At 51.2% G+C, this 27973-nt stretch overlaps 1 protein-coding gene across 1 annotated transcript; it reads left to right on the top strand.

Moving 5' to 3' along the window:
- Positions 1-47: 47 nt before the first annotated feature.
- Positions 48-27880, top strand: CECR2 (CECR2 histone acetyl-lysine reader). Its single transcript, XM_073544113.1, has 19 exons — positions 48-234; positions 13460-13554; positions 13633-13816; positions 13900-14033; positions 15011-15097; positions 15209-15261; positions 15551-15717; positions 15900-15983; positions 16480-16600; positions 17806-17935; positions 18012-18055; positions 18251-18342; positions 18751-18877; positions 18961-19322; positions 21851-21976; positions 22048-22657; positions 24694-25720; positions 25993-26089; positions 26479-27880. The coding sequence occupies exons 1-19, from the start codon at positions 121-123 to the stop codon at positions 26482-26484; spliced, it is 3660 nt and encodes a 1219-aa protein (XP_073400214.1). The 5' UTR covers positions 48-120; the 3' UTR covers positions 26485-27880.
- Positions 27881-27973: the final 93 nt, after the last annotated feature.

Raw genomic sequence — 27973 nt, 5'->3', positions numbered from 1 at the left:
TGCAGTGGGCGGTGTCCTGCCTCGGTCCCGCCCACAGCCCATCTGTTCCTCCCCGGCCGGGGCTCACATTGTGGCCGCTCTCCTGCACGCTGTGTCCGGGCTCGGGGTGCTGCCCTCGGGATGCCCCCGGACGCTGCTCTGGCTGAGCTCCGCTCCTGCTGGCGGGTTCCGGCCATCGCGCACTTCTGCTCCCTTTTCCGCACCGCCTTCCAGTTGCCCGACTTCGAGATTGAGGTGAGTCCGGGGACAGCAGCCTGAGCGCGGGGTCCGGGGGACGGCGGCGTCCGGGCAGAAAGGCGGCCAATGGGGAAAGTTCTCCGGAGCGAGCGAATGCTCCGAGGATGATGGGAGCTACTGATGCTGAGCAGTGCCAGCCCCCCTAATACTGAGCCCCCCTAATACTGAGCGGTGCCAGCCCCCCTAATACTGAGCCCCCCTAATACTGAGCGGTGCCAGCCCCCCTAATACTGAGCCCCCCCTACTGAGCAGTATCAGCCCCCTAATACGGAGCCCCCCTAATACTGAGCGGTGCCAGCCCCCCTAATACTGAGCCCCCCTAATACTGAGCCCCCCCCGTACTGAGCAGTGCCAGCCCCCCCTAATACTGAGCCCTCCGTACTGAGCAGTGCCAGCCCCCCTAATACTGAGCTCCCCGTACTGAGCAGTGTCAGCCCCCCTAATACTGAGCCCCCCGTACTGAGCAGTGTCAGCCCCCCTAATACTGAGCCCCCCGTACTGAGCAGTGTCAGCCCCCCTAATACTGAGCCCCCCGTACTGAGCAGTGTCAGCCCCCCTAATACTGAGCCCCCCGTACTGAGCAGTGTCAGCCCCCCTAATACTGAGCCCCCCGTACTGACCAGTGCCAGCCCCCCCTAATACTGAGCCCTCCGTACTGAGCAGTGCCAGCCCCCCTAATACTGAGCCCCCCGTACTGAGCAGTGCCAGCCCCCCCTAATACTGAGCCCCCCGTACTGACCAGTGCCAGCCCCCTAATACTGAGCCCCCCCGTACTGAGCAGTATCTGCACCCCTAATACTGAGCCCCCCCCGTACTGAGCAGTATCAGCCCCCCTAATGCTGAGCCTCCCGTACTGAGCAGTATCAGCCCCCCTAATACTGAGCAGTATCAGCCCCCCTAATACTGAGCCCCCCTAATACTGAGCAGTATCAGCCCCCCTAATACTGACCAGTGCCATCCCCCCTAATACTGAGCCCCCCCGTACTGAGCAGTATCTGCACCCCTAATACTGAGCCCCCCCGTACTGAGCAGTATCAGCCCCCCTAATGCTGAGCCCCCCGTACTGAGCAGTATCAGCCCCCCTAATACTGAGCCCCCCTAATACTGAGCAGTGTCAGCCCCCCTAATACGGAGCCCCCCCTACTGAGCAGTATCAGCCCCCTAATACGGAGCCCCCACATACTGAGCAGTATCAGCCCCCCTAATACTGAGCCCCCCTAATACTGAGCAGTGTCAGCCCCCCTAATACGGAGCCCCCCTAATACTGAGCAGTATCAGCCCCCCTAATACTGAGCCCCCCTAATACTGAGCCCCCCATAGTGAGCAGTATCAGCCCCCCAATACTGAGCCCCCCATACTGAGCAGTATCAGCCCCCCTAATACTGAGCCCTCCACTCCCATACTGAGCCCCCCATACTGAGCAGTGCAAGCCCCCCTAATACTGAGCCCCCCATACTGAGCAGTATCAGCCGCCCTAATACTGAGCCCCCCTAATACTGAGCCCCCCCGTACTGAGCAGTATCAGCACCCCTAATACTGAGCCCCCCATACTGACCAGTGCCAGCCCCCCTAATACTGAGCCCCCCTAATACTGAGCAGTATCAGCCCCCCTAATACTGATCCCCCCCGTACTGAGCAGTATCAGCCCCCCTAATACTGATCCCCCCGTACTGACCAGTGCCAGCCCCCCTAATACTGAGCCCCCCCGTACTGAGCAGTATCAGCACCCCTAATACTGAGCCCCCCGTATTGACCAGTGCCAGCCCCCTAATACTGAGCCCCCCTAATACTGAGCAGTATCAGCCCCCCTAATACTGATCCCCCCCCGTACTGAGCAGTATCAGCACCCCTAATACTGAGCCCCCCATACTGAGCAGTATCAGCCCCCTAATACTCAGCCCCCCTAATACTGAGCAGTATCAGCCCCCCTAATACTGACCAGTGCCAGCCCCCCTAATACTGAGCCCCCCGTACTGACCAGTGCCAGCCCCCCTAATACTGAGCCCCCCCGTACTGACCAGTGCCAGCCCCCCTAATACTGAGCCCCCCCGTACTGACCAGTGCCAGCCCCCCTAATACTGAGCCCCCCCTGTACTGAGCAGTATCAGGCCCCCTAATACTGAGCCCCCCATACTGAGCAGTGCCAGCCCCCCTAATACTGAGCTCATCACCCTAGTGCTGAGCCTCCTCCCCCCCCCCCCCCCCCCCCTACTGAGAGCAGCATCCGCCCCCCTAATACTAAGCCATTCACCTCTGTATGTAAAATCTTTCCCCAATACCGAGCTCTCCGCCCCATACTGGGCAGCATCAGGCCCCAATGCTGATCCCCCCACCCCTGTATTGAAAGTCTGCCCCAATGATGAGCACCCCACCCCTGTACTGAGCAGTATAAGCCCCCTAATACTGAGCCCCCAACCTCAACCCCCCGCCCCCCCTCCCCCTGTAGTAAGCAGTATCAGCCCCCCTGTACTGAGACTCTGCTCCCACAATACTGAGTAGCATTAGCCCCCTGTAATAGTGATTCCCTGTTATACTCTGCCCCCAATACTGAGCAGCAACAACCCCTGTAAGACTAGTCCTCCATATTACTCAGCCCCCCTACTGAGCAGTATCAGCCCCCCTGTAAGATTGAGACCCCGTTATACTCTGTCACCATAATACTGAGCTTAAAGCCTCGCTCACACTTGGCTATGAATTGGAAGATGCACTCAGTCTGATTATTCCATGAGTTCTATGTGGTCCGTAGCCTTGGTGTAAGATCCCGATCATCACCGATATGTCACGCGGGGCCTCGGTGTAAGATCCCGATCATCACTGATACGTCACGCGGGGCCTCGGTGTAAGATCCTGATCATCACTGATACGTCACGCGGGGCCTCGGTGTAAGATCCCGATCATCACCGATACGTCACGCTGGGCCTCGGTGTAAGATCCCGATCATCTCCGATACGTCACGCGGGGCCTCGGTGTAAGATCCCGATCGTCTCCGATACGTCACGCGGGGCCTCGGTGTAAGATCCCGATCGTCACCGCTACGTCACGCGGGGCCTCGGTGTAAGATCCCGATAGTCACCGCAACGTCACGCGGGGCCTCGGTGTAAGATCCCGATCGTCACCGCTACGTCACGCGGGGCCTCGGTGTAAGATCCCGATCGTCACCGCTACGTCACGCGGGGCCTCGGTGTAAGATCCCGATCGTCACCGCTACGTCACGCGGGGCCTCGGTGTAAGATCCCGATCGTCACCGCTACGTCACGCGGGGCCTCGGTGTAAGATCCCGATCGTCACCGCTACGTCACGCGGGGCCTCGGTGTAAGATCCCGATCGTCACCGCTACGTCACGCGGGGCCTCGGTGTAAGATCCCGATCGTCACCGCTACGTCACGCGGGGCCTCGGTGTAAGATCCCGATCGTCACCGCTACGTCACGCGGGGCCTCGGTGTAAGATCCCGATCGTCACCGCTACGTCACGCGGGGCCTCGGTGTAAGATCCCGATCGTCACCGCTACGTCACGCGGGGCCTCGGTGTAAGATCCCGATCGTCACCGCTACGTCACGCGGGGCCTCGGTGTAAGATCCCGATCGTCTCCGATACGTCACGCGGGGCCTCGTTGTAAGATCCCGATCGTCACCGCTACGTCACGCGGGGCCTCGGTGTAAGATCCCGATCGTCACCGCTACGTCACGCGGGGCCTCGGTGTAAGATCCCGATCGTCACCGCTACGTCACGCGGGGCCTCGGTGTAAGATCCCGATCGTCACCGCTACGTCACGCGGGGCCTCGGTGTAAGATCCCGATCGTCACCGCTACGTCACGCGGGGCCTCGGTGTAAGATCCCGATCGTCACCGCTACGTCACGCGGGGCCTCGGTGTAAGATCCCGATCGTCTCCGCTACGTCACGCGGGGCCTAGGTGTAAGATCCCGATCGTCTCCGCTACGTCACGCGGGGCCTAGGTGTAAGATCCCGATCGTCTCCGCTACGTCACGCGGGGCCTAGGTGTAAGATCCCGATCGTCACCGATACGTCACGCGGGGCCTCGGTGTAAGATCCCGATCGTCACCGATACGTCACGCGGGGCCTCGGTGTAAGATCCCGATCGTCACCGATACGTCACGCGGGGCCTCGGTGTAAGATCCCGATCGTCACCGATACGTCACGCGGGGCCTCGGTGTAAGATCCCGATCGTCTCCGCTACGTCACGCGGGGCCTCGGTGTAAGATCCCGATCGTCACCGAAACGTCACGCGGGGCCTCGGTGTAAGATCCCGATCGTCTCCGCTACGTCACGCGGGGCCTCGGTGTAAGATCCCGATCGTCTCCGCTACGTCACGCGGGGCCTCGGTGTAAGATCCCGATCGTCACCGAAACGTCACGCGGGGCCTCGGTGTAAGATCCCGATCGTCACCGAAACGTCACGCGGGGCCTCGGTGTAAGATCCCGATCGTCACCGAAACGTCACGCGGGGCCTCGGTGTAAGATCCCGATCGTCACCGAAACGTCACGCGGGGCCTCGGTGTAAGATCCCGATCGTCACCGAAACGTCACGCGGGGCCTCGGTGTAAGATCCCGATCGTCACCGAAACGTCACGCGGGGCCTCGGTGTAAGATCCCGATCGTCACCGATACGTCACGCGGGGCCTCGGTGTAAGATCCCGATCGTCACCGATACGTCACGCGGGGCCTCGGTGTAAGATCCCGATCGTCACCGATACGTCACGCGGGGCCTCGGTGTAAGATCCCGATCGTCACCGATACGTCTCAGTCTTGGAGCAGGAAACTGATTAATAGCTGAGGAGGAAACGGACTGTACAGGAAGGACAAGTGAGAAAACCTCGTCCGCTGTCCTGGTGGGACTGATTATTTTATTTATTTTTTAATGCAATCATGTGACCCCAGACTAAGGCTATGTGCACACGCTGCGGTTTTTCAACTGTGGAAAAGCTGCGGTTTTGAATCCGCAGAAAGTATAGACATGTCAATTCTTTCTGCAGATTCCGCTGCGATTTGCCACCTATTCCATTGTCCTGGTGTCAAACCGCAGGGGAAAACCGCAGGCCAATCCGCAGGTCACTTTACCTGCGGTTTTACCTGCGGATCCGCGGAGTGAATCCGCAGCGTGTGCACATAGCCTTAGCCTTTATTATTCACATCTCCCCCCACAATACTCGGCTGCCAGTAGCACCTAGGAGAAGGGGCCACTGCATCTCTGAGGAGTGACCTCTCAATCTCCATTATGGGGTCCTGAGTATTGGGGGCTTATTGGTATTATGGGGTCCTGAATATTGGGGGGTGGGAGCTTATTGATATTATGGGGTTCTGAGTATTGGGGGCTTATTGGTATTATGGGGTTCTGAGTATTGGGGGCTTATTGGTATTATGGGGTTCTGAGTATTGGGGGCTTATTGGTATTATGGGGTCCTGAGTATTGGGAGCTTATTGGTATTATGGGGTCCTGAGTATTGGGGGGTGGGGGCTTATTGGTATTATGGGGTTCTGAGTATTGGGGGCTTATTGGTATTATGGGGTCCTGAGTATTGGGAGCTTATTGGTATTATGGGGTTCTGAGTATTGGGAGCTTATTGGTATTATGGGGTCCTGAGTATTGGGGGCTTATTGGTATTATGGGGTCCTGAGTATTGGGAGCTTATTGGTATTATGGGGTTCTGAGTTATTGGGAGCTTATTGGTATTATGGGGTCCTGAGTATTGGGAGCTTATTGGTATTATGGGGTTCTGAGTATTGGGGGCTTATTGATATTATGGGGTCCTGAGTATTGGGGGGTGGGGGCTTATTGATATTATGGGGTCCTGAGTATTGGGGGGTGGGGGCTTATTGGTATTATGGGGTCCTGAGTATTGGGCGGTGGGGGCTTATTGGTATTATGGGGTCCTGAGTATTGGGAGCTTATTGGTATTATGGGGTTCTGAGTATTGGGGGCTTATTGATATTATGGGGTCCTGAGTATTGGGGGGTGGGGGCTTATTGGTATTATGGGGTCCTGAGTATTGGGGGCTTATTGGTATTATGGGGTCCTGAGTATTGGGGGGTGGGGGCTTATTGGTATTATGGGGTCCTGAGTATTGGGTGCTTATCGGTATTATGGGGTCCTGAGTATTGGGGGCTTATTGGTATTATGGGGTTCTGAATATTGGGAGGTGGGGGCTTATTGGTATTATGGGGTCCTGAGTATTGGGGGGTGGGGGCTTATTAGTATTATGGGGTCCTGAGTATTGGGGGCTTATTGGTATTATGGGGTCCTGAGTATTGGGGGCTTATTGGTATTATGGGGTCCTGAGTATTGGGGGGTGGGGGCTTATTGGTATTATGGGGTCCTGAGTATTGGGTGCTTATCGGTATTATGGGGTCCTGAGTATTGGGTGCTTATCGGTATTATGGGGTCCTGAGTATTGGGGGGGTGAGGGCTTATTGGTATTATGGGGTCCTGAGTATTGGGGGGTGAGGGCTTATTGGTATTATGGGGTCCTGAGTATTGGGGGGTGAGGGCTTATTGGTATTATGGGGTCCTGAGTATTGGGGGGGTGAGGGCTTATTGGTATTATGGGGTGCTGAGTATTGGGGGGTGGGGGCTTATTGGTATTATGGGGTCCTGAGTATTGGGGGCTTATTGGTATTATGGGGTCCTGAGTATTGGGGGCTTATTGGTATTATGGGGTTCTGAATATTGGGGGGTGGGGGCTTATTGGTATTATGGGGTCCTGAGTATTGGGGGGTGGGGGGCTTATTGGTATTATGGGGTCCTGAGTATTGGGGGGTGGAGGCTTATTGGTATTATGGGGTCCTGAGTATTGGGGGCTTATTGGTATTATGGGGTTCTGAATATTGGGGGGTGGGGGCTTATTGGTATTATGGGGTCCTGAGTATTGGGGGGTGGGGGGCTTATTGGTATTATGGGGTCCTGAGTATTGGGGGGTGGGGGGCTTATTGGTATTATGGGGTCCTGAGTATTGGGGGGTGGAGGCTTATTGGTATTATGGGTCCTGAGTATTGGGGGGTGGAGGCTTATTGGTATTATGGGGTCCTGAGTATTGGGGGGTGAGGGCTTATTGGTATTATGGGGTCCTGAGTATTGGGGGGTGGGGGCTTATTGGTATTATGGGGTCCTGAGTATTGGGGGGTGGGGGCTTATTGGTATTATGGGGTCCTGAGTATTGGGGGGTGGGGGCTTATTGGTATTATGGGGTCCTGAGTATTGGGGGGTGGGGGCTTATTGGTATTATGGGGTCCTGAGTATTGGGGGGTGGGGGCTTATTGGTATTATGGGGTCCTGAGTATTGGGGGGTGGAGGCTTATTGGTATTATGGGGTCCTGAGTATTGGGGGGTGAGGGCTTATTGGTATTATGGGGTCCTGAGTATTGGGCGGTGGAGGCTTATTGGTGTTATGGGTCCTGAGTATTGGGGGGTGAGGGCTTATTAGTATTATGGGGTCCTGAGTATTGGGCGGTGGGGGCTTATTGGTATTATGGGTCCTGAGTATTGGGGGGTGAGGGCTTATTGGTATTATGGGGTCCTGTATATTTTTGGCAGGTGATGCTGTTATGGGGTCAGGACTGTATTTGCAGTTTGCAGCCAACTCCTCCCGGGGTGAGAGACAGGTTCAGAAAATGTTTCATGCTGGGGGTCCTGGGGCGTGTGTGGGGGTCTGTGCTGCTGTCAGTGTTTGGGTGATCAAAGTCCAGAAGTCACAGTGACAATGGGAGGGGGCGCCCTGTGGCGGCAGCATAAATTTTGGGGTCATGGAGAGGGCAGTGTTTTGGGGTGAGAATGTGGACTGTGGGGGGATCAGTGTGACCCCCACTGTCTTTGGGGTCACCCGAGGAGACGCCCCTCCCCAGCATGTGCTGCTGTTGTGGGTGTAAACTTTTCTTAGTTTGCTCATTGGCTCCTGAGATTAACCCGTTACGTGCCAGGATGCCTGGCCTCCCACTTCTCTTTGGTCCCAGGAGCTGACACTCTAGTGTTGACTTAACCCTTGCAGTGCTGTCTGGAGGCTTCAGCTGTGGCTGGGGAGGGAGCTGCTTCTCTCTCCCATGCCTTTTTGGATGCAGTCTGCTGTATATAATGGAGGGGTTTTGTTCTGGATGTGGGGGGGGGTTCTCGCTCCGGGGAAACCCCTCTGTTTTGTTCTGGGGCTTCCAGGGGCAGCATGGCTTCCAGAGGGGACAATACCCTGAGGGAGGGGCGCAGGGGCTGCGCTGCCGCATCTGTTAACTCCTTCACGTCTGCATTGCTCTTGCTCTCGGTCTGTCCCCATTGGGGTATCACCCAGCTTTCCCAGGGAGGGATCTAGGACTTGTCCCCCCATCACCCAGTGTTGTTGCCTCTCTTTTGTTCCTGAATTGGTTAATTGACCCTGCAGCCTGTGAGGGTCTGTCCTCCTCCCCTCCTTTTGTCTTTGCCCCCCTCCTGTCACTTTGCAGGACAATGTGAAGCTGTTTGTAGTGTAAATGAAGTTTGGGGTCTGATAAGTGACTCACCTATGGGGGGGTGGGGGAGAACTAACCCATCACTTGCTGGAACTTTTTGCACAGCCTCGGTCATGTGACCCTGCAGATTTTGCATAAGTCACTTTTTTTTGTCCCCCCCCCCCCCCCTCTTTTAGAAGTGAATGGGGCAGGTCACATGACCGCCGGGGGCCATGGTCGCCTTTGTTGTAGTGCAGCTGGTCCGGGGCCATTGTTGCGCCAAACTTGCTGTCAGCTGGTGCCACAGACTTGACATCCACGAATGCAACTGTTGCGTGACTTCAGGGCACACGGGATTTTATAACGGTTGGACCTTTTAACGCCGCAGACCTTACATTACCGGCCCTTTAAGTAGTCTCAAGAGCTTGTAATCGAGTCCCCCCCCATGCTGTGGGGTGTGTATGGCCAGTTTTGGGGGATTGTGTCCCCTTGTTCAGCTCCCCGGCCTCCGCTGATGCATCACACACGTGGCTTTGTGTTATGGTGGAGATGAGGGGACGACTCTGGCTCTTTCTTGTGGATCAGAGACGCCCATCGGCCGTCCTCGCCCCCTGCTGTCGCTGCCCCCTCCGCATGTGCATCTGGTATTAGGGGGTGACCCTACTTTGTGAGCTGAGATATGGGGGGCTACTTGCTGGACTTCACTATAGACCACCTTCAGCGTCCCCCCTGCTGCCTGTGACATGGAATGAGCCGAGCCCCCACCATATAATGTGTATGGAAGAAAGATCGGACCTCTCCACTGCCAACATGCCCAGTCCTTCCTTATCTAAGCACGTTAGCTGCCACCTGAGGATTCTGGTAGCCGCTCATTCCCCTCTCCCCATCAGGAGTACGTGACCTCTTGGCTGGGGCAAGGATGCAGGCATATAGGGAGGTCGAGCTGTCGGCTGAGGTGTACTTAATTTTCCTAGTAGGTGGCCAAAATGAGAAAATGCCATATTAGTACTTTGTTAGGAAGGCGTTATGGGGTGGGGGGTGATCGTCTAGTTAGGACCCTCATTTACCAAGCTGGTAGGGAAAGCGCATTCTTGGTATCATTGTGAGCAGTGTAATACCGTCTTTCACCTGCGGTGGCACTGTGGGGGCATTGAGCACTTATTTATAAAGACCAGCTTATTGTTGGGATCCTTTTAAATTATTCTTAAAGGGACAGTTTGCTATTGTTTTTTCACTGTCCACTAGGGGAGCTGTTCTGTTGCCACAGGAGTCATTATTCTTTATATAGCACCACCCTATGCTGCGGCGCAGATACAAGCCCTGACGGATCGCGCGTGTGCTGTTAGTCTGTGCCCACCCGGGGTATTGCTGGCGTATTCCATCATCTGGCATGCCGCCCGCCTGTGTAATCTCCCCTCTCTGCGCTCGTTACCAGGCGGCCAACTGGGAGATCCCAGGTGCAGTGCGGCAGCTGCATCACTGATTATAGGGGCGAGATGGGACCTGTAAAGCGGCCCCAGACCCTCTGAATTCTCTCATCAGCAGTCCTGTCACACGGGTCCTGGAGGAGGCGAGCGAGAAAACAACCGCTGTCACCCCTGCCTTAACTCCTCACAACCAGCGGGTGTTTTTACAGGGGTCTCTTCACTACAACTCCCAGCATGCCCGGATAAGCACGTTATCAAGCTAATTGAGAAAACTTTGTGGTTGGATGTAGTATGCTGGTCTCGACCAATCAGATTCTAGCATTGATTTTGGGCAATCTTTGATGCTGGACGCTAGATGAGGACTGGGCATGTTGAAATCCATATGCCCCATCCTGATCTGCTGTCAGACCCCTCCAATGTGTCATTCATCTGGAATTGCTACTATGGGCTCATGTGCCTGGTGGACCACAGATATGGCCCGTCATGGGGGTTCACATACTTTCTTAGCTCCCTGTGATTCTGGTATAAGCAGTTTAGTGGGCCGCTTAGCTGCAGGACCCCAGATCTCCCTGTCCCAGGCCCTATTATGGGGGAGGACGCCCTGCAGGGGATGGTTGTGCAGGGTTGTAAACACCCCAGCCCCCCCAGGCCATTTGCTTTTCATATGTCAAATAGGTTGTTCATTGGAGCCTATGTCCGGTTTAACCTGCTCATTCCTCCTGTGATCAAAACTGCAGGATCGTGGGGTATATGGAGCGTTCCGGAGTCTGGATAGGCGCCGACCGGGATCCGTCTAAGGGGGTGATTGGGCGCTAGGTGCCAGCACCATTTCCACCGTCCTCATAGTGATCCGCTTTGCTTCCACAGTGAGAACGGACCAAGAAAAAAAACTTTTGTTTTCAAAACTTTTTAAAAGAGCAAACAAAAAGTTTTAAAACTTTCCTATGGGACAGTGGATGCCGTGGTGACAGATACTTTGCTGTGTACGTCCCTTCTAAGAGCCCCTAAAATATCTGAATCCTAGAGTTTGTGTATGGCCCCCAAGGGCAAAGGATTGTGGGAATCTGGTTTCGGCCAGGTTAAAAGTTCAGCAGGACATCAGAGGGGGATGTGATGTAGATTCCCATACAGGAGGGTCCGCAGCCTAAACCTCCTCCACCCCCTTCCTATGGAGGACAGAAACAGTGGTCAAGCACCAGTCACCAGAGCTGCCCCCATTGTCGTCTGACTCATGCACTTAACTCACATTGGGCATTTTTTTTCTGCAGTTTTTGCAAAATCCATGCGTTTAGCCCCCTGAAAAAAAAATGCATTAGCCTTTATGCATAATTTCCTAATATCCCCATCTATCGAACCCCCGCTGCGCCTCCATACTGCTACTGGGGTTCCCTGATGGTCTTCTTGGCTTCCTTTTTCAGTGGAGGCATCAGGTGACCGCTGCAGCCAATCAGTGGTGGCTGCAATCATGATCTGTCTGAGCTGGAGGAAAGGGCTAGGAGACTCAGCGGGCTCAGACGGAACGAAAACGCAGGCGTCTGAACCCGACCGTACTCTGCTCTGATGACCTGTGTGAGGAAAGACCCATAAAAAGCCCAAAGCCCACCACCCATCTGTAAGAGGTTCTTATCTTGACGCAGGCCTTGCGCTCTAGGAGGGTAGATCTGCCACAGTACTGATGAGAAGTCCAGACTCTCCTGTTCATACTAGATTGTGCATGTGCAGATTCAGACTGAAGGCGGCAAAACCAGGAATGGAGGAATATAACGGGAAACACGATCTCCTTCTCGGCCACAGCGCCCGAGGGGTCTGGCATTATCATCCACACTAAGTGGAGACCAGATGGGATGGTGGCTACTGCAGAAAGCTGCGGTGGCCACCCTTGGTAAGGCCTTGTGCACACAAGACCTCTTATACTCAGGAGAGCCCGCCGAGTTTTTCGTGTCGTCACTTCTTTTTGCAGACTTATGTTTGCCCCTCATCAGTACAAAGCAAGACGTCTAATAGGACTGAATGAGAGACCTGTGACTGGGGGATTTAACCAACAAACATCACACCTACCCCTCCAGACTTTACAGTGGGCACGACACATGTAGAAACCATTCACTTCTCTCTTTTTTGTGTCGGTTGAAACCAAAAAAACTAAAAATTTGGTCTCTTCGGACCCCAGTATAGACTCAACTGATTTAAAGTCCGGTCCTTGTGTTGTTTAGCTCAAACAAGTCTCTTATCATTTGTGGTCCTCAGCGGTGGCTTCTTCTCAGCACTTTGACCATAAAGGCTATTTCTGCTCCTTGATATGGGTTCATCATTTACAATGTTATCTGAGGTGCTGTCGATTTTCCGTTTTCTTATCGGATGACTCTGATGAACTTATCCTCTGCAGCAGAGGTCATTCTTGGTCTTCCTTTCCTGTTGAGCCGGTTTCATGACTGCACTTGAGGATACCTTCAAGGTTCTAGTAATTTTCCCTATCTTCATGTCTTACAGTAATGATGGATCCTGGTTTCTCTTTCCTTAGTTGAGTGTTTTGTGCCTTTTTCTGGTTTAGGACAGTTGTGGAGCAGGACTTGGCGCTGTATGGAACTGTGCACCATCGCTGCCTCATGAAAACCTCTTTGAAGCCGCCGTTGATACCTTTACGGACGCAGGTTTATAAAACTACACGGATTAATGCTTTTTCCACCATGGTGTTCTGATGTTGGATCGTGGGCGGCTTTAGCCGCGGTGGTAGCGCCCCCCCATTCCGCCAGGATTTGGTGACAGATGGGCAGACCCTTGTGCCTGGATGCTGCAGATCGCTCTGATTTAGGGGGCTGCCAGTCTTGAGCGATGTCACTAATGACCTGTTGTGTCCGCGTCCTGACGTTGGCGATGGGGCGTGATCCCCCCTTCTTCTGTCTCTCGCCCATTGTCTTCCTCACCCCGGGAAGACTCTGTACGTCTCCGGCGCTCCGCAGGGCCCTGGGCCGCTCTTAAAGGCTTTTTCTTTTATCAACTCTTTCCTTTCATTCCCTGTTTGTTTAATTCTGCTGTGTGAGGGGCTTCTGCATGTGCGTGCATAATGCGTAAGGGGGTCCCCCACCCCCGGCCGCCCCTCCCCTGCTGCCACCTTGTCTGTCTAAAGTCAGGACAGCAGAAGTAAGCGAAATCTGCGCCTGCACTGACAGCTGGGACTTTTAACCCCTTAGATGCTGCCCGGGCCTGAACTCATCTCCAGCCTTTTATGGGACATTATTTTTTGTGAAATTTTCATTCTGCATCTCTCTGCTACAGGGTGACATTGGTGGCTGATAACTGAGGACAATAGAATGTCGTGAGCTGCTGTTTCGCCCTCGGTCCGCTAATGTTCCTTTCCTTGCTTTTGCACCAGGAGTTGGAGGATGCCTTGTACCGCGACGATATGGAGTTCCTGGGCGAGCTCCTGGCCTGTCTGCTGCAGGGCTGCTATCAGCGGCACGACATCACGTAAGTGCAGGACCCCTTTAAGGTCGGAGGTAGTTCAACTCTGTCCATATAACTCCTCACGGTCTCTGTCGCTCTCAGGCCTCAGACCTTCCACATATACCTGGAGGACATCATTAGTTACCGCTGGGAACTGGAAGAAGGGAAACCCAACCCGCTAAAGGGGGCAACGTACCACCAGCTGCCGCTGCGCAGCCGCCTGGAGATCCTGCATCGGCTGTGCGACTACCGGCTGGACGCTGACGACGTCTTCGAACTCCTTAAGGTTCGTCCCCCTCCTGTCCATCCCTAAAAACTGCTGAGGGTTAAGGGCAAAAAAGTAGAATTATTAATGTATTCTATCATTAGGGTCTGGACGGGGACAGTCTGCGCGTGGAGCCTCTGGGAGAGGACTCCGAGGCCAACTTGTACTGGTATTTCTATGGGACCAGACTCTACAAGGAAGAACCGTCCTGGGAGAAGAGACAGCGGGCACTGGAAGAGTACGGATTATATCTACTGCCAAGACCCCCGTATAATTATACTGTGTCCATACATATCCTTTATTATACCCCAGAGCTGCACTCACTATTCTGCTGGTGCAGTCACTGTGTACATACATTACATTACTGATCCTGAGTTACATCCTGTATTATACGCCAGAGCTGCACTCACTATTCTGCTGGTGCAGTCACTGTGTACATACATTACATTACTGATCCTGAGTTACATCCTGTATTATACTCCAGAGCTGCACTCACTATTCTGCTGGTGCAGTCACTGTGTACATACATTACATTACTGATCCTGAGTTACATCCTGTATTATACTCCAGAGCTGCACTCACTATTCTGCTGGTGCAGTCACTGTGTACATACATTACATTACTGATCCTGAGTTACATCCTGTATTATACTCCAGAGCTGCACTCACTATTCTGCTGGTGCAGTCACTGTGTACATACATTACATTACTGATCCTGAGTTACACCCTGTATTATATTCCAGAGCTGCACTCACTATTCTGCTGGTGCAGTCACTGTGTACATACATTACATTACTGATCCTGAGTTACATCCTGTATTATACTCCAGAGCTGCACTCACTATTCTGCTGGTGCAGTCACTGTGTACATACATTACATTACTGATCCTGAGTTACACCCTGTATTATACTCCAGAGCTGCACTCACTATTCTGCTGGTGCAGTCACTGTGTACATACATTACATTACTGATCCTGAGTTACACCCTGTATTATACCCCAGAGCTGCACTCACTATTCTGCTGGTGCAGTCACTGTGTACATACATTACATTACTGATCCTGAGTTACCTCCTGTATTATACCCCAGAGCTGCACTCACTATTCTGCTGCTGACCGTTTTCTATGATGTGCAGCTGAATTGTGATTGCAGCTCTGGTGCATCGGATCTCTGATTAATGTGCTCTCCTCCTTTTTCCCATTTTCCTTGTGACCTCAGAGCTGCAGCCGCCGCGCTGGAGAAGCCCGTAAGGAAGAGAGGACGGCCTCCCAAGAAGAAGAAATTCCCGGAGGAGCCGGTCGTCAGGTGCGCGACTGTCCCCGGGGGCAGGATATCCCAGCACCGCTGCACCCGTATTAATCAGCGCAGACTCCTTTTTAATCCCTTGTGTGTTTTTATATTTATTTTTTTCCACAGTGAGAGATTGGAGCTGACGCCATCAGTGATCGAGGAACTGAAGAACAAGTACGGTACGAGATATAATGCCGCCATTACGTGGTGAAGCTTCCGTTATTCTGCGCGTGTCACAGGTCTGATACTTGTCACAGCTGAGGGTTTGCTTTGTCTTCCCCTTGTCCTGACATTGCTGCGGAGTATTGGACTCTGAGCTGAGGACATGCTGAGCTGGAGTGACGGGGTACTGGAGATCGTATGCGCTTTTTTGGTGGAGCTCCTCTTTAACTCTTAAAGAACCAGTGCTCCTTTATTAGGACAGTGAATGTGGTGCTGGAGTCACGAGCGGAGCCCTTATTTTCTCAGCCAGTTCTCCCGGGGAGGGATCTTGGTGTCTCCTGTGCCAGACGGAGCAGGAATGGCGAGAGGTGACGGAGAGCTTCCGGGACAAGACATCTCACAAGGACCGCCATCTTTATAAGATCCTGAGCGACGAGTTCCTACCGGAAATCTGCAATATGATCTCCCAGAAGGTGGGTGCGGGGCGCAGCAGGGGGTCCGTGCCCAGGAGATAGGGGTCAGCCAGAGCCAGCAATCTGCTTCTATGGCAGACGTTGGAGACGGATCGGGCATGTCGGATTTCAGCATGTCCGATCCTTTATTCTCATCAGGGATGAGCTGCCACGCTTCTTATCTTATTTATTGTTATCGTCAGGAAACCAAAATTCAGAATGAACAGACGCGTTTCACATCCAAGAGACCGTCCAACCACTCTGGGTTCAGATCTTTCCGGCAGGAGGTGAGCCAAAAAAAAAAAAGGTGTTTAAAGGAAAAAAAAAAAATTGTGCAAAAAAATTAATTAAAAAAAATGCTAATTAGCGCCTCCCAGTGTAACGTATGTGATATCACTTCATATTGCACATGGGGATTGCATATAGCGTTTATCCAGTGGATCCCGTCACCAGCAGCGCTCATTAATTCTGCCATTTTACTCTTCATCTTGACATCGGGACCATAGCGTAGAAGGTGAGTTAGAGCTGGCCCAGACTTGCACCTCCCATGTGATCGCCTCCATATTTGTTCTTTGAGGTAACGGATGAAGTTTTTGCTGGTTTTCAGGCGCCCTCTGCTGGTAGAAGTAGAAAACTGCATAGCACAGCAAATTGGCAGCCACTTTATCCAGTCTATTAATGGCGACACCAACTTTTAAAATGTGTTGACTGCATGTATCACGCTCCATTAGACGTCCTCTCTAAGTTTTGGCACTGCTGATATGCCGACCCTGTGTTCTGCAGGACCCTGGAGCTCAGGAGGAGGAACGGCAGCTGCTGATGATGATGCAGAGGAAGGAACATGAGCTCCTGCAGAAGGAGGAGAGGAAGCGAGCGATGGCCGAGAAAGTCCGATCGGTGGAAGGTAATGTAGAGATCTGCAGGATGCTGCAGCGGGCGTCGCTGTGCATTATGTGCGTCAGGTGCAGGCGTCGTTGTGCAGTATGTGCAACTGGTGTGGGTTTTGCTGCACGTGCGGGCTTCTATCTGCAGTATGTGCGTTGCTGTGCGTCAGGTGCGGGTGTAGCTGTGCAGTATGTGCACTGCTGTGCTGTCGTTGTGCGTCAAGTGCAGGCTTCGCTGTGCAGTATGTGCGTTGCTGTGCAGTATGTGCGTTGCTGTGCGACAGGTGTGGTCGTTGTGCATCAGGTGCGGGCGTAGCTGTGCAGTATGTGTGACTGGTGTGGGTTTTGCTGTGCGGCACGTGCGGGCGTCTCTGCAGTATGTGCGCTGCTGTGCGTCAGGTGCGGATGTAGCTTTGCAGTATGTGCACTGCTGTGCTGTCGTTGTGTGTCAGGTGCAGGCTTCGCTGTGCAGTATGTGCGTTGCTGTGCGTCAGGAGCGGGCTTCGCTGTGCAGTATGTGCGTTGATTTGCGACAGGTGTGGTCGTTGTGCATCAGGTGCGGGCGTAGTTGTGCAGTATGTGCGACTGGTGTGGGTTTCGCTGTGCGGCACGTGCCGGCGTGTCTCTGCAGTATGTGCGTCGCTGTGCAGTATGTGCGTTGCTGTGCGTCAGGAGCGGGCTTCGCTGTGCAGTATGTGCGTTGCTGTGCGTCAGGAGCGGGCTTCGCTGTGCAGTGTGTGCGACTGGTGTGGGTTTTGCTCTGCGGCATGTGCGGGGGTCGCAGTACAGTATGTGCATTGCTGTGCGACAGGTGTGGTCGTTGTGCATCAGGTGCAGGCGTAGTTGTGCAGTATGTGCGACTGGTGTGGGTTTTGCTGTGCGGCACGTGCGGGGGTCGCAGTACAGTATGTGTACTGCTGTGCGACAAGTGTGGTCGTTGTGCAGTATGTGCAAGTGGTGTGGGTTTCGCTGTGCGGCACGTGCCAGCGTCTCTCTGCAGTATGTGCGTTGCTGTGCGTCCTGTGCGGGAGTAGCTGTACAGTATGTGCAACTGGTGTGGGTTCCGCTGTGCAGTATGTGTGTTGCTGTGTGACAGGTGCGGGGGTGCCTGTGCGACAGACGCTGTGCGGTACGTGCACCGCTGTGCAATACGTGTGGCCGTCTGTGTGTGATGCGCCTGCATTCTCCTATATCACAACCGTCCCCTGTGCTCCATCAATGACAGATCGGGCCCGGAGGAGGAAGCTGAGGGAGGAGCGCTCCTGGCTGCTGTCACAGGGCAAACAGTTACCCCCGGAATTATGCCACCTAGAACCCACCTCACCCATCCAGGGTGACTACCGAGTGTCGGATCTGTGAGTGTATCTGCATATGGGGTGTACGGTATATAGCGGTATACGGCATTCACATAATGTGACTTTTACCTCACAGGCTGGGGATTGACCTGGACGATCAGTACACGGCCATGTATAAGGGTGAGTGCGTCCCGACGACCTCTGAGACTCCCGTAGAAGTGATGGAGCCTGCGATGCACGTGCGGACACCTCCTTATTCTCAGCTCCTATGGATTTGCCTTAAAGAATTGAAATATCCCTTTTAACTATGGTTCCCGCCACCATTCAGGGCCGACATTGGGTCACATGTAATTTCGGTAACATCTTCTCTTCCAGTTCTCGATGCAGTGAAGGCTCACAAGGACTCATGGCCGTTTCTGGAGCCGGTAGACGAGTCTTACGCCCCAAATTATTACGATATAATCACGGTAGGTCACCGATCCTCTATTCCCCTGGGAGGTGAACGGCCATCCTCGCCTCCGGCGGCTGCCCGTCTCCTCTCGCCTCCGGCGGCTGCCCGTCTCCTCTCGCCTCCGGCGGCTGCCCGTCTCCTCTCGCCTCCGGCGGCTGCCCGTCTCCTCTCGCCTCCGGCGGCTGCCCGTCTCCTCTCGCCTCCGGCGGCTGCCCGTCTCCTCTCGCCTCCGGCGGCTGCCCGTCTCCTCTCGCCTCCGGCGGCTGCCCGTCTCCTCTCGCCTCCGGCGGCTGCCCGTCTCCTCTCGCCTCCGGCGGCTGCCCGTCTCCTCTCGCCTCCGGCGGCTGCCCGTCTCCTCTCGCCTCCGGCGGCTGCCCGTCTCCTCTCCCCATATAAAGCACATGATCGCTGCTTTACTCCCCAGTGCCCTATGGACATCTCCAAGGTGGAGCAGCGGCTCGGCTCCGGATATTACTTTACTAAGGATCAGTTTGTCAAGGATATGAGAACCATTTTTAAAAACTGCGTCAAGTACAATGGGCCTGATAGCGGTGAGTTCATCTTACGGCATTATATTATTGTACTATTATCACTGACGTCTCCTCATAATCATCACCGACACGGCTCCTTACAGAATACACAGAGATGGCCGACAGTCTGGAGCGCTGCTTTAAGAAGGCTTTGCTCAAGCACCTCCCGGATGATGATGCAGAGTCTGATGGAGACACCTGGATCCGCTATGACGAAAAGGAGAAACCCTCGAAGAGGCGGAGCCAAAGGAGACGCTCCAGGGCTGGAGGCTGGAGGAAGACTAAGGAGGAAGGGGGCAGAAAGCGGCAGAGTTCAGAGAGCAGCATGATCCACCAGTCATCTCCCAGCGAAGATGGAGATGAGCGACTGCAGCCGGCGGTGAGCAGAACTGCCAAAGGACCAGCGTACCCACACCCCCTGCAGTGTGGAGTCACAAACCGGAGCTCCTTCCACCCCAGGGACACGGTAAATATTAAGCTATCCATTACTGTACATTATTAGTACAAGAATATAACTACTATAATACTGCCCCCTATGTACAAGAATATAACTACTATAATACTGCCCCTATGTACAAGAATATAACTACTATAATACTGCCCCTATGTACAAGAATATAACTACTATAATACTGCTATGTACAAGAATATAACTACTATAATACTGCTCCTATGTACAAGTATATAACTACTATAATACTGCCCCCTATATACAAGAATATAACTACTATAATACTGTCCCCTATATACAAGAATATGACTACTATAATACTGCCCCCTATATACAAGAATATAACTACTATAATACTGTCCCCTATATACAAGAATATAACTACTATAATACTGCCCCCTATATACAAGAATATAACTACTATAATACTGCCCCCTATATACAAGAATATAACTACTATAATACTGTCCCCTATATACAAGAATATAACTACTATAATACTGCCCCCTATTTTCTAGAATATAACTACTATAATACTGCCCCCTATATACAAGAATATAACTACTATAATACTGCTCCTATGTACAAGAATATAACTACTATAATACTGCTCCTATGTACAAGAATATAACTGCTATAATACTGCTCCTATGTACAAGAATATAACTGCTATAATACTGCTCCTATGTACAAGAATATAACTACTATAATACTGCTCCTATATACAAGAATATAACTACTATAATACTGCCCCCTATATACAAGAATATAACTACTATAATACTGCCCCTATGTACAAGAATATAACTACTATAATACTGCCCCTATGTACAAGTATATAACTACTATAATACTGCCCCCTATATACAAGAATATAACTACTATAATACTGTCCCCTATATACAAGAATATAACTACTATAATACTGCTCCTATGTACAAGAATATAACTACTATAATACTGCTCCTATGTACAAGAATATAACTACTATAATACTGCCGCTATGTACAAGAATATAACTACTATAATACTGCCCCTATGTACAAGACTTTAACTACTATAATACTGCTCCTATGTACAAGAATATAACTACTATAATACTGCTCCTATGTACAAGAATATAACTGCTATAATACTGCCCCTATGTACAAGAATATAACTACTATAATACTGCTCTCCTATGTACAAGAATATAACTACTATAATACTGCTCTCCTATGTACAAGAATATAACTACTATAATACTGCTCTCCTATGTACAAGAATATAACTACTATAATACTCCTCCTCTGTACAAGAATATAACTACTATAATACTGCCCCCTATGTACAAGAATATAACTACTATAATACTGTCCCCTATGTACAAGAATATAACTACTATAATACTGTCCCCTATGTACAAGAATATAACTACTATAATACTGTCCCCTATGTACAAGAATATAACTACTATAATACTGCTCCTATGTACAAGAATATAACTACTATAATACTGTCCCCTATGTACAAGAATATAACTAGTATAATACTGCCCCCTATGTACAAGAATATAACTGCTATAATACTGCTCCTCTGTACAAGAATATAACTAGTATAATACTGCCCCCTATGTACAAGAATATAACTACTATAATACTGCTCCTCTGTACAAGAATATAACTACTATAATACTGCCCCCTATGTACAAGAATATAACTGCTATAATACTGCCCCTATGTACAAGAATATAACTACTATAATACTGCTCTCCTATGTACAAGAATATAACTACTATAATACTGCTCTCCTATGTACAAGAATATAACTAGTATAATACTGCTCCTCTGTACAAGAATATAACTAGTATAATACTGCCCCCTATGTACAAGAATATAACTGCTATAATACTGCTCCTCTGTACAAGAATATAACTAGTATAATACTGCCCCCTATGTACAAGAATATAACTACTATAATACTGCTCCTCTGTACAAGAATATAACTAGTATAATACTGCCCCCTATGTACAAGAATATAACTACTATAATACTGCTCTCCTATGTACAAGAATATAACTACTATAATACTGCCCCTATGTACAAGAATATAACTACTATAATACTGCTCCTCTGTACAAGAATATAACTACTATAATACTGCCCACTATGTACAAGAATATAACTACTATAATACTGCCCCCTATGTACAAGAATATAACTACTATAATACTGCCCCCTATGTACAAGAATATAACTACTATAATACTGCCCCTCTGTACAAGAATATAACTACTATAATACTGCCCCCTATGTACAAGAATATAACTACTATAATACTGCTCTCCTATGTACAAGAATATAACTACTATAATACTGCTCCTCTGTACAAGAATATAACTACTATAATACTGCTCTCCTATGTACAAGAATATAACTACTATAATACTGCCCCTATGTACAAGAATATAACTACTATAATACTGCTCTCCTATGTACAAGAATATAACTACTATAATACTGCCCCTCTGTACTGGCTATTTTGCTCGTTTTCCCTTTCTTCAGCCGGCCGCACCGTTGAAGCTTGCGCCTCTTCAGGTTTCGGACACTGGTCTTGGCTTTGGGCCCCTGAGATTCCCAGAACCGCTCCCGGGTGATCCTATTCTTGGGGATCAGAGTTTCGGCGCTCAGGTGTGTGGTGTTGTGTACATTGGGTGTTATACTCTACGTTGTCCACCATGTAACCCGCGTCTTTCTTGCAGGCTGATGATAAATGTCCGGATTTCGGAGCTCCGCGAACGTCTGAGGCGTCTGATCCCGGGAGGACGTCTGTCCAAGAATGGAGCCGACATCCACAGCCTAAGTGTCCTTCTGGATATATAGCACCAATGAGACTCCCTGCACCTGACGGAAAAATGCCCCTCTCTGGCGCCACTAATCCCACCTACAGATATGGACTTCAGCCAGCCATGTGGAATGGAAATGACCCTGGTCCGAGATCAGACCCTCCACCCTACTCCCATCCATTAGATCCTCGATTTAGTTCTCCAGGACCCAACCTCGGGGTCAGACATGCATTTGGTTCCTCTGGAAATCCCATGATGGACAGTCCTGAGATGATTGCGATGCAGAGATTGACGTCCTTTGTCTGTGCAGCAACGGAGCGCTCCGCAACTCGGGCGTCCTCAACCCCCTACACATCACAGACGCCCCCGTTAACCACCTCTTACCCGTCGCAGGCGTCCTTCACCCCTGACCAGTGTCAGCCATCAACCATAGCAGTCCAGCCCAGTGATGTCCACACTGGGAACGATAGACCAGACCCTTCACCCAGCCCTGAACAACCGACGGACGGAGCCACACACGTAAGAGGTAATCATGTATGTACACAGTGACTGCACCAGCAGAATAGTGAGTGCAGCTCTGGGGTATAATACAGGATGTCACTCAGGATCGGTAATGTAATGTATGTACACAGTGACTGCACCAGCAGAATAGTGAGTGCAGCTCTGGGGTATAATACAGGATGTCACTCAGGATCAGTAATGTATGTACACAGTGACTGCACCAGCAGAATAGTGAGTGCAGCTCTGGGGTATAATACAGGATGTAACTCAGGGTCAGTAATGTATGTACACAGTGACTGCACCAGCAGAATAGTGAGTGCAGCTCTGAGGTATAATACAGGATGTAACTCAGGATCAGTAATGTATGTACACAGTGACTGCACCAGCAGAATAGTGAGTGCAGCTCTGGAGTATAATACAGGATGTAACTCAGGATCAGTAATGTAATGTATGTACATAGTGACTGCTCCAGCAGAATAGTGAGTGCAGCTCTGGGGTATAATACGGTATGTAACTCAGGATCAGTAATGTATGTACACAGTGACTGCACCAGCAGAATAGTGAGTGCAGCTCTGGGGTATAATACAGGATGTAACTCAGGATCAGTAATGTATGTACACAGTGACAACACCAGCAGAATAGTGAGTGCAGCTCTAGGGTATAATACAGGAGGTAACTCAGGATGAGTAATGTAATGTATGTACACAGTGACTGCACCAGCAGAATAGTGAGTGCAGCTCTGGAGTATAATACAGGATGTAACTCAGGATCAGTAATGTATGTACAGTGACTGCACCAGCGGAATAGTGAGTGCAGCTCTGGGGTATAATACAGGAGGTACCTCAGGATCAGTAATGTATGTACACAGTGACTGCACCAGCAGAATAGTGACTGCAGCTCTGGAGTATAATACAGGATGTAACTCAGGATCAGTAATGTATGTACACAGTGACTGCACCAGCAGAATAGTGAGTGCAGCTCTGGGGTATAATACAGGATGTAACTCAGGATCAGTAATGTATGTACACAGTGACAACACCAGCAGAATAGTGAGTGCAGCTCTAGGGTATAATACAGGAGGTAACTCAGGATGAGTAATGTAATGTATGTACACAGTGACTGCACCAGCAGAATAGTGAGTGCAGCTCTGGAGTATAATACAGGATGTAACTCAGGATCAGTAATGTATGTACAGTGACTGCACCAGCGGAATAGTGAGTGCAGCTCTGGGGTATAATACAGGAGGTACCTCAGGATCAGTAATGTATGTACACAGTGACTGCACCAGCAGAATAGTGACTGCAGCTCTGGAGTATAATACAGGATGTAACTCAGGATCAGTAATGTATGTACACAGTGACTGCACCAGCAGAATAGTGAGTGCAGCTCTGGGGTATAATACAGGATGTAACTCAGGATCAGTAATGTAATGTATGTACACAGTGACTGCACCAGCAGAATAGCGAGTGCAGCTCTGGAGTATAATACTGGAGGTAACTCAGGATCAGTAATATAGGTACACAGTGACTGCACCAGCAGAATAGTGAGTGCAGCTCTGGAGTATAATACAGGAGGTAACTCAGGATCGGTAATGTATGCACACAGTGACTGTACCAGCAGAATAGTGAGTGCAGCTCTGGAGTATAATACAGGATGTAACTCAGGATCAGTAATGTAATATATGTACACATTGACTGCACCAGCAGAATAGTGAGTGCAGCTCTGGGGTATAATACAGGATGTAACTTGGGATCAGTAATGTATGTACACAATGACTGCACCAGCAGAATAGTGAGTGCAGCTCTGGAGTATAATACAGGATGTAACTCAGGATCAGTAATGCAATGTATGTATACAGTGACTGCACCAGCAGAATAGTGAGTGCAGCTCTGGAGTATAATACAGGATGTAACTCAGGATCAGTAATGTAATGTATGTACACAGTGACTGCACCAGCAGAATAGTGAGCTCAGCTCTGGAGGTTGACACACGCTATGTATTGCAGATTCTAGAGGGTTTTCTACTTATTGTCTCATTCCTGTAATATTTTGTCTTTTTTAGGTGTTTCTGCCTCTCCGGTGCCATCGCTGGATCGCCCTCCTCCTGTCTTGCCCTCGATCACAGACCCTATTTCCGTTCCCCCTGCTGTGCTGAGCTCGGACGGTCGGAGTAATCTGGTTCCCTGCCATGTCCCAGATGATGAGACCCCTCAGGCCTCGGGGTCTCTTGTAAGCCCTCAGAATGGATTGGATGCAGCACTCTCTGAGCCGTCAGAACCTGTGGTCGTAATTCTCCAGGACGTTCCTCGCCCGTTGGCCCCTGTAGATATGACAGGACGAGAACAAAGAAATGACTTTGCACCTGTGGTTCCAGCACCCGGTACCCAAGCCGTTACGTGTCAGCCGCCAGGACCACCTCAACCCCTTCAGCCATTGGGAAACAGATCCCCACCGCCTCATATTGGGCCGTTCCCCCGGTACCATCCTCAGGATGATGTCTACTCTTATCAGCGGCCCCCACACGCGCAGCCTTACCAGCGGCCTCCCTTTTACCCTGAGGAGTACCAGCGTTGGCAACACAACGGACAGCTGACCCCCCAGCGCTCTGGGGGTTTCATCCGACCCGACAGGAGTGCACAAAACATGGAGGAGCTGCGGCGCCTCCTCATGTCCCCTCTGCTGGAGGGACAGCCCCGAGCAGTGCCAGGCGACAGCGCGGAGGGCCCGGAGGAGAAAACAAAGAAGGACGACGACCCCTCCGGCCGTCCTGAGAGCCCTAAACAGTTTCTGGATCTGGACAGTCACAAGAGGCAGAGTGACCCCTACGGCTACGGACAGGCACCTGGCTGGGCCAGTCCCAACTACCGACCCCCATCCCGTATGATGGCTCAGTCGCACTACCCTGCCCATCAGCAGTACCAACTCCGAGGGTACCTGCACCCGCCTGTACACCAGCAACGCCACCCTGTGCCTGGACAGACCAACGGACACCCCCAGATGGGCTCCGGTTTCCCCCCGCTGGACAGTTGGGGGCACTTCCATGCTACTGTGATGGAGCAGCCATTTACTGACCTGTACCGGCCACAAAGGTGTGTTCAGGCCCGTCGCTAGATTTCATGGCTGTTGGGAAAAATGCAATGACCAGGAGGCACCACTAGATGGCAGCTCGCCCAGTCACACTCGCCTGGATGCCCACTGATCGCTGGAGCAGGGACCCCAATCCTCTATTCTGGGGACGTTGCTGCTCCATTGGTGTTTTCTGGTGATCAGTGGGGAGTCCTAGCCACGTATCCCTTTATAGACCCCCTCGGGCACCTGCCTTCTTTGCTGATTCCCTTTTTTTGTCGTTTACACATTGTAGGCTGCCTCCACAGATGCAGTTGCCATCTTTTCCCAAAGGCAGAGGTCCGCGGCAGGGGGAGATGATGGAGAGACCCCCCATGTTACCGCTGGATCAGGTAAGTCAGGGCCCATTGGTTAACCCCTTATTGACCACCACATTGTTTTTTTGCCACCCTCCAACTGAGGCGAGACCACCCCTATCTCGGCAATGTGACGTGAGTGCGGGGGGCTCATTCTCTACTGCGACGATTGGGACTTCACATCTTGCCTGTGTCGTTAGCGTGTGCCGGCCTCGGACAGCAGAGATCGGAGTTGGCTCAGATCACTTTCCATATTGGTAATTTCACGTCCAGGTTACACTGGAGGGTCTGTACATTGACGACGATTCGCGTGATACAGACGAGTGCAGGTCCAAGACCCCCAACTCTAAAACTGGACAAACTACGTATAATTAAAGGTGAAGCTTTATCTCCTCCATGTCTAATCTCCTTCATTTTTCCGGCAGACATAGCGCTGGTGAAATTCGGGACTCCGTCTCAGCACCGTGGTCCGTGCCTTCTGGGGGCTCCTCTCCCGGCCCCCCTATGCCGAGTGTCCAGCAGAGACCGGTCGGATTATGCGGCGCCCCCTCCTGGTGAGGTTCATGGAGTCAATGTTCTCAGGAATCCCCGTACTCGGTGCCCGCGGCGCCCTGTGTCCACTCCACTCATTGCTGCCTTCAACACTTATTATTTTTGGGGACTGAACTTTTGAAAAAAAAAATTTTCGGTGTTATTTTCTGGGTGTCACGTTGGAGGGGCTGATGGCAGAAGAAAATGATGAAGAACGGTGAAATGCAGCGTGAGGCGGATTGTAAAAAACGACAAGAGCAAAGTGTGTTGCTGGAAGTTTTGTGCAACAACGAACGCATCTGGTAAAGGGGGATGTGATATCTGCAGTAACGCTGCTGTCCACCAGGTGGAGCCCTACAACAGACTGATGGATTTACACATGAATTGGAGTGAATGCAGTGGGTGCGGCACAGTCCCGGCTCCGCAGAATCGCTGTCCCTTTAAATTATCCTTGCATTGTTTTTCTAAAATTGCACAGATCAACTATATTTAACCTTTTAATTCCTGGCTTTTGCAAAGCTACAACCTCCAGAATGCCCAGCATGGTCCAGCTAATGCATGACTACAAGTACCAGCATGTGCTGACGGTATAGCTAATGCAAGACTACAAGTACCAGCATGTGCTGACGGTATAGCTAATGCAAGACTACAAGTACCAGCATGCCTTGATATTTCAAATGTTAAAAACCTACATCTTCCAGCATACTCTGGCTTAAGCTGTCCCGTCAGAGCATGCTGGGAGTTGTAGTTTTGCAACAGCTGAGGCTGGGGAATGCTGTAAGATTGTAGGATTTACAACACTAGCAGTATCAGGGCTTGCTGGTACTTGTAGTCTTGCATTAGCTGGACTGTCAGGGCTTGCTGGTACGTGTAGTCTTGCATTAGCTGGACTGTCAGGGCTTGCTGGGAGTTATAGTTTTGCATTAGCTGTTGCAAAACTACAAGGACCAGCATGCCCTGATACTTCAGGTGTTTAGCCCCGCCCCCTTGTCTACAAGTATTCTCCCACAGAATGTGAATTGTATTTATTTTTTGTACTATTTTATTGTCTGTATATATTTGTATGAATTATTTTGGTGCTTTGCGTCACACAACCTCCAATTACCTCATCGGCCGCCCTGAGCGGGAGAAGTCGCATCGGTCGAGTCCAGCGTTCCTGATTTAAGATGAATTTTTTTTTTTTTTAATTCTAATTTTATTCTATAATAAAAGGGAAGGCCGAGTGCCGGAGATCGGGGGTCCGCGCCGCTGCACTGTACAAGCCCGGTATTAGAATAAACACGTTAGGTGGCTTCAGTCTGCTCTCTGGTCTCTTCTTTACCCGTCCGGTCAGTGACTGTCGCCCCCATAATGGCCGCGGCGGTCACTCACTGGCTCATGTCCAAGAAG

Source organism: Dendrobates tinctorius, unplaced genomic scaffold (assembly GCF_039654945.1).
Source record: "Dendrobates tinctorius isolate UK_male_01 unplaced genomic scaffold, ASM3965494v1 ptg000136l, whole genome shotgun sequence".
Classification (NCBI taxonomy): domain Eukaryota; kingdom Metazoa; phylum Chordata; class Amphibia; order Anura; family Dendrobatidae; genus Dendrobates; species Dendrobates tinctorius.
Note: the sequence above shows the minus strand (reverse complement) of the source record. Positions and strands in the feature narration are given on the sequence as shown.

Coding starts and splice junctions, on each gene's coding strand:
- CECR2 (XM_073544113.1), top strand. CDS start 121: ATGCCCCCGGACGCTGCTCTGGCTGAGCTCCGCTCCTGCTGGCGGGTT. Junction 14,034..15,010: donor AGACAGCGGGCACTGGAAGA/GTACGGATTATA, acceptor TTGTGACCTCAG/AGCTGCAGCCGCCGCGCTGG. Junction 15,984..16,479: donor TCAGATCTTTCCGGCAGGAG/GTGAGCCAAAAA, acceptor TGTGTTCTGCAG/GACCCTGGAGCTCAGGAGGA.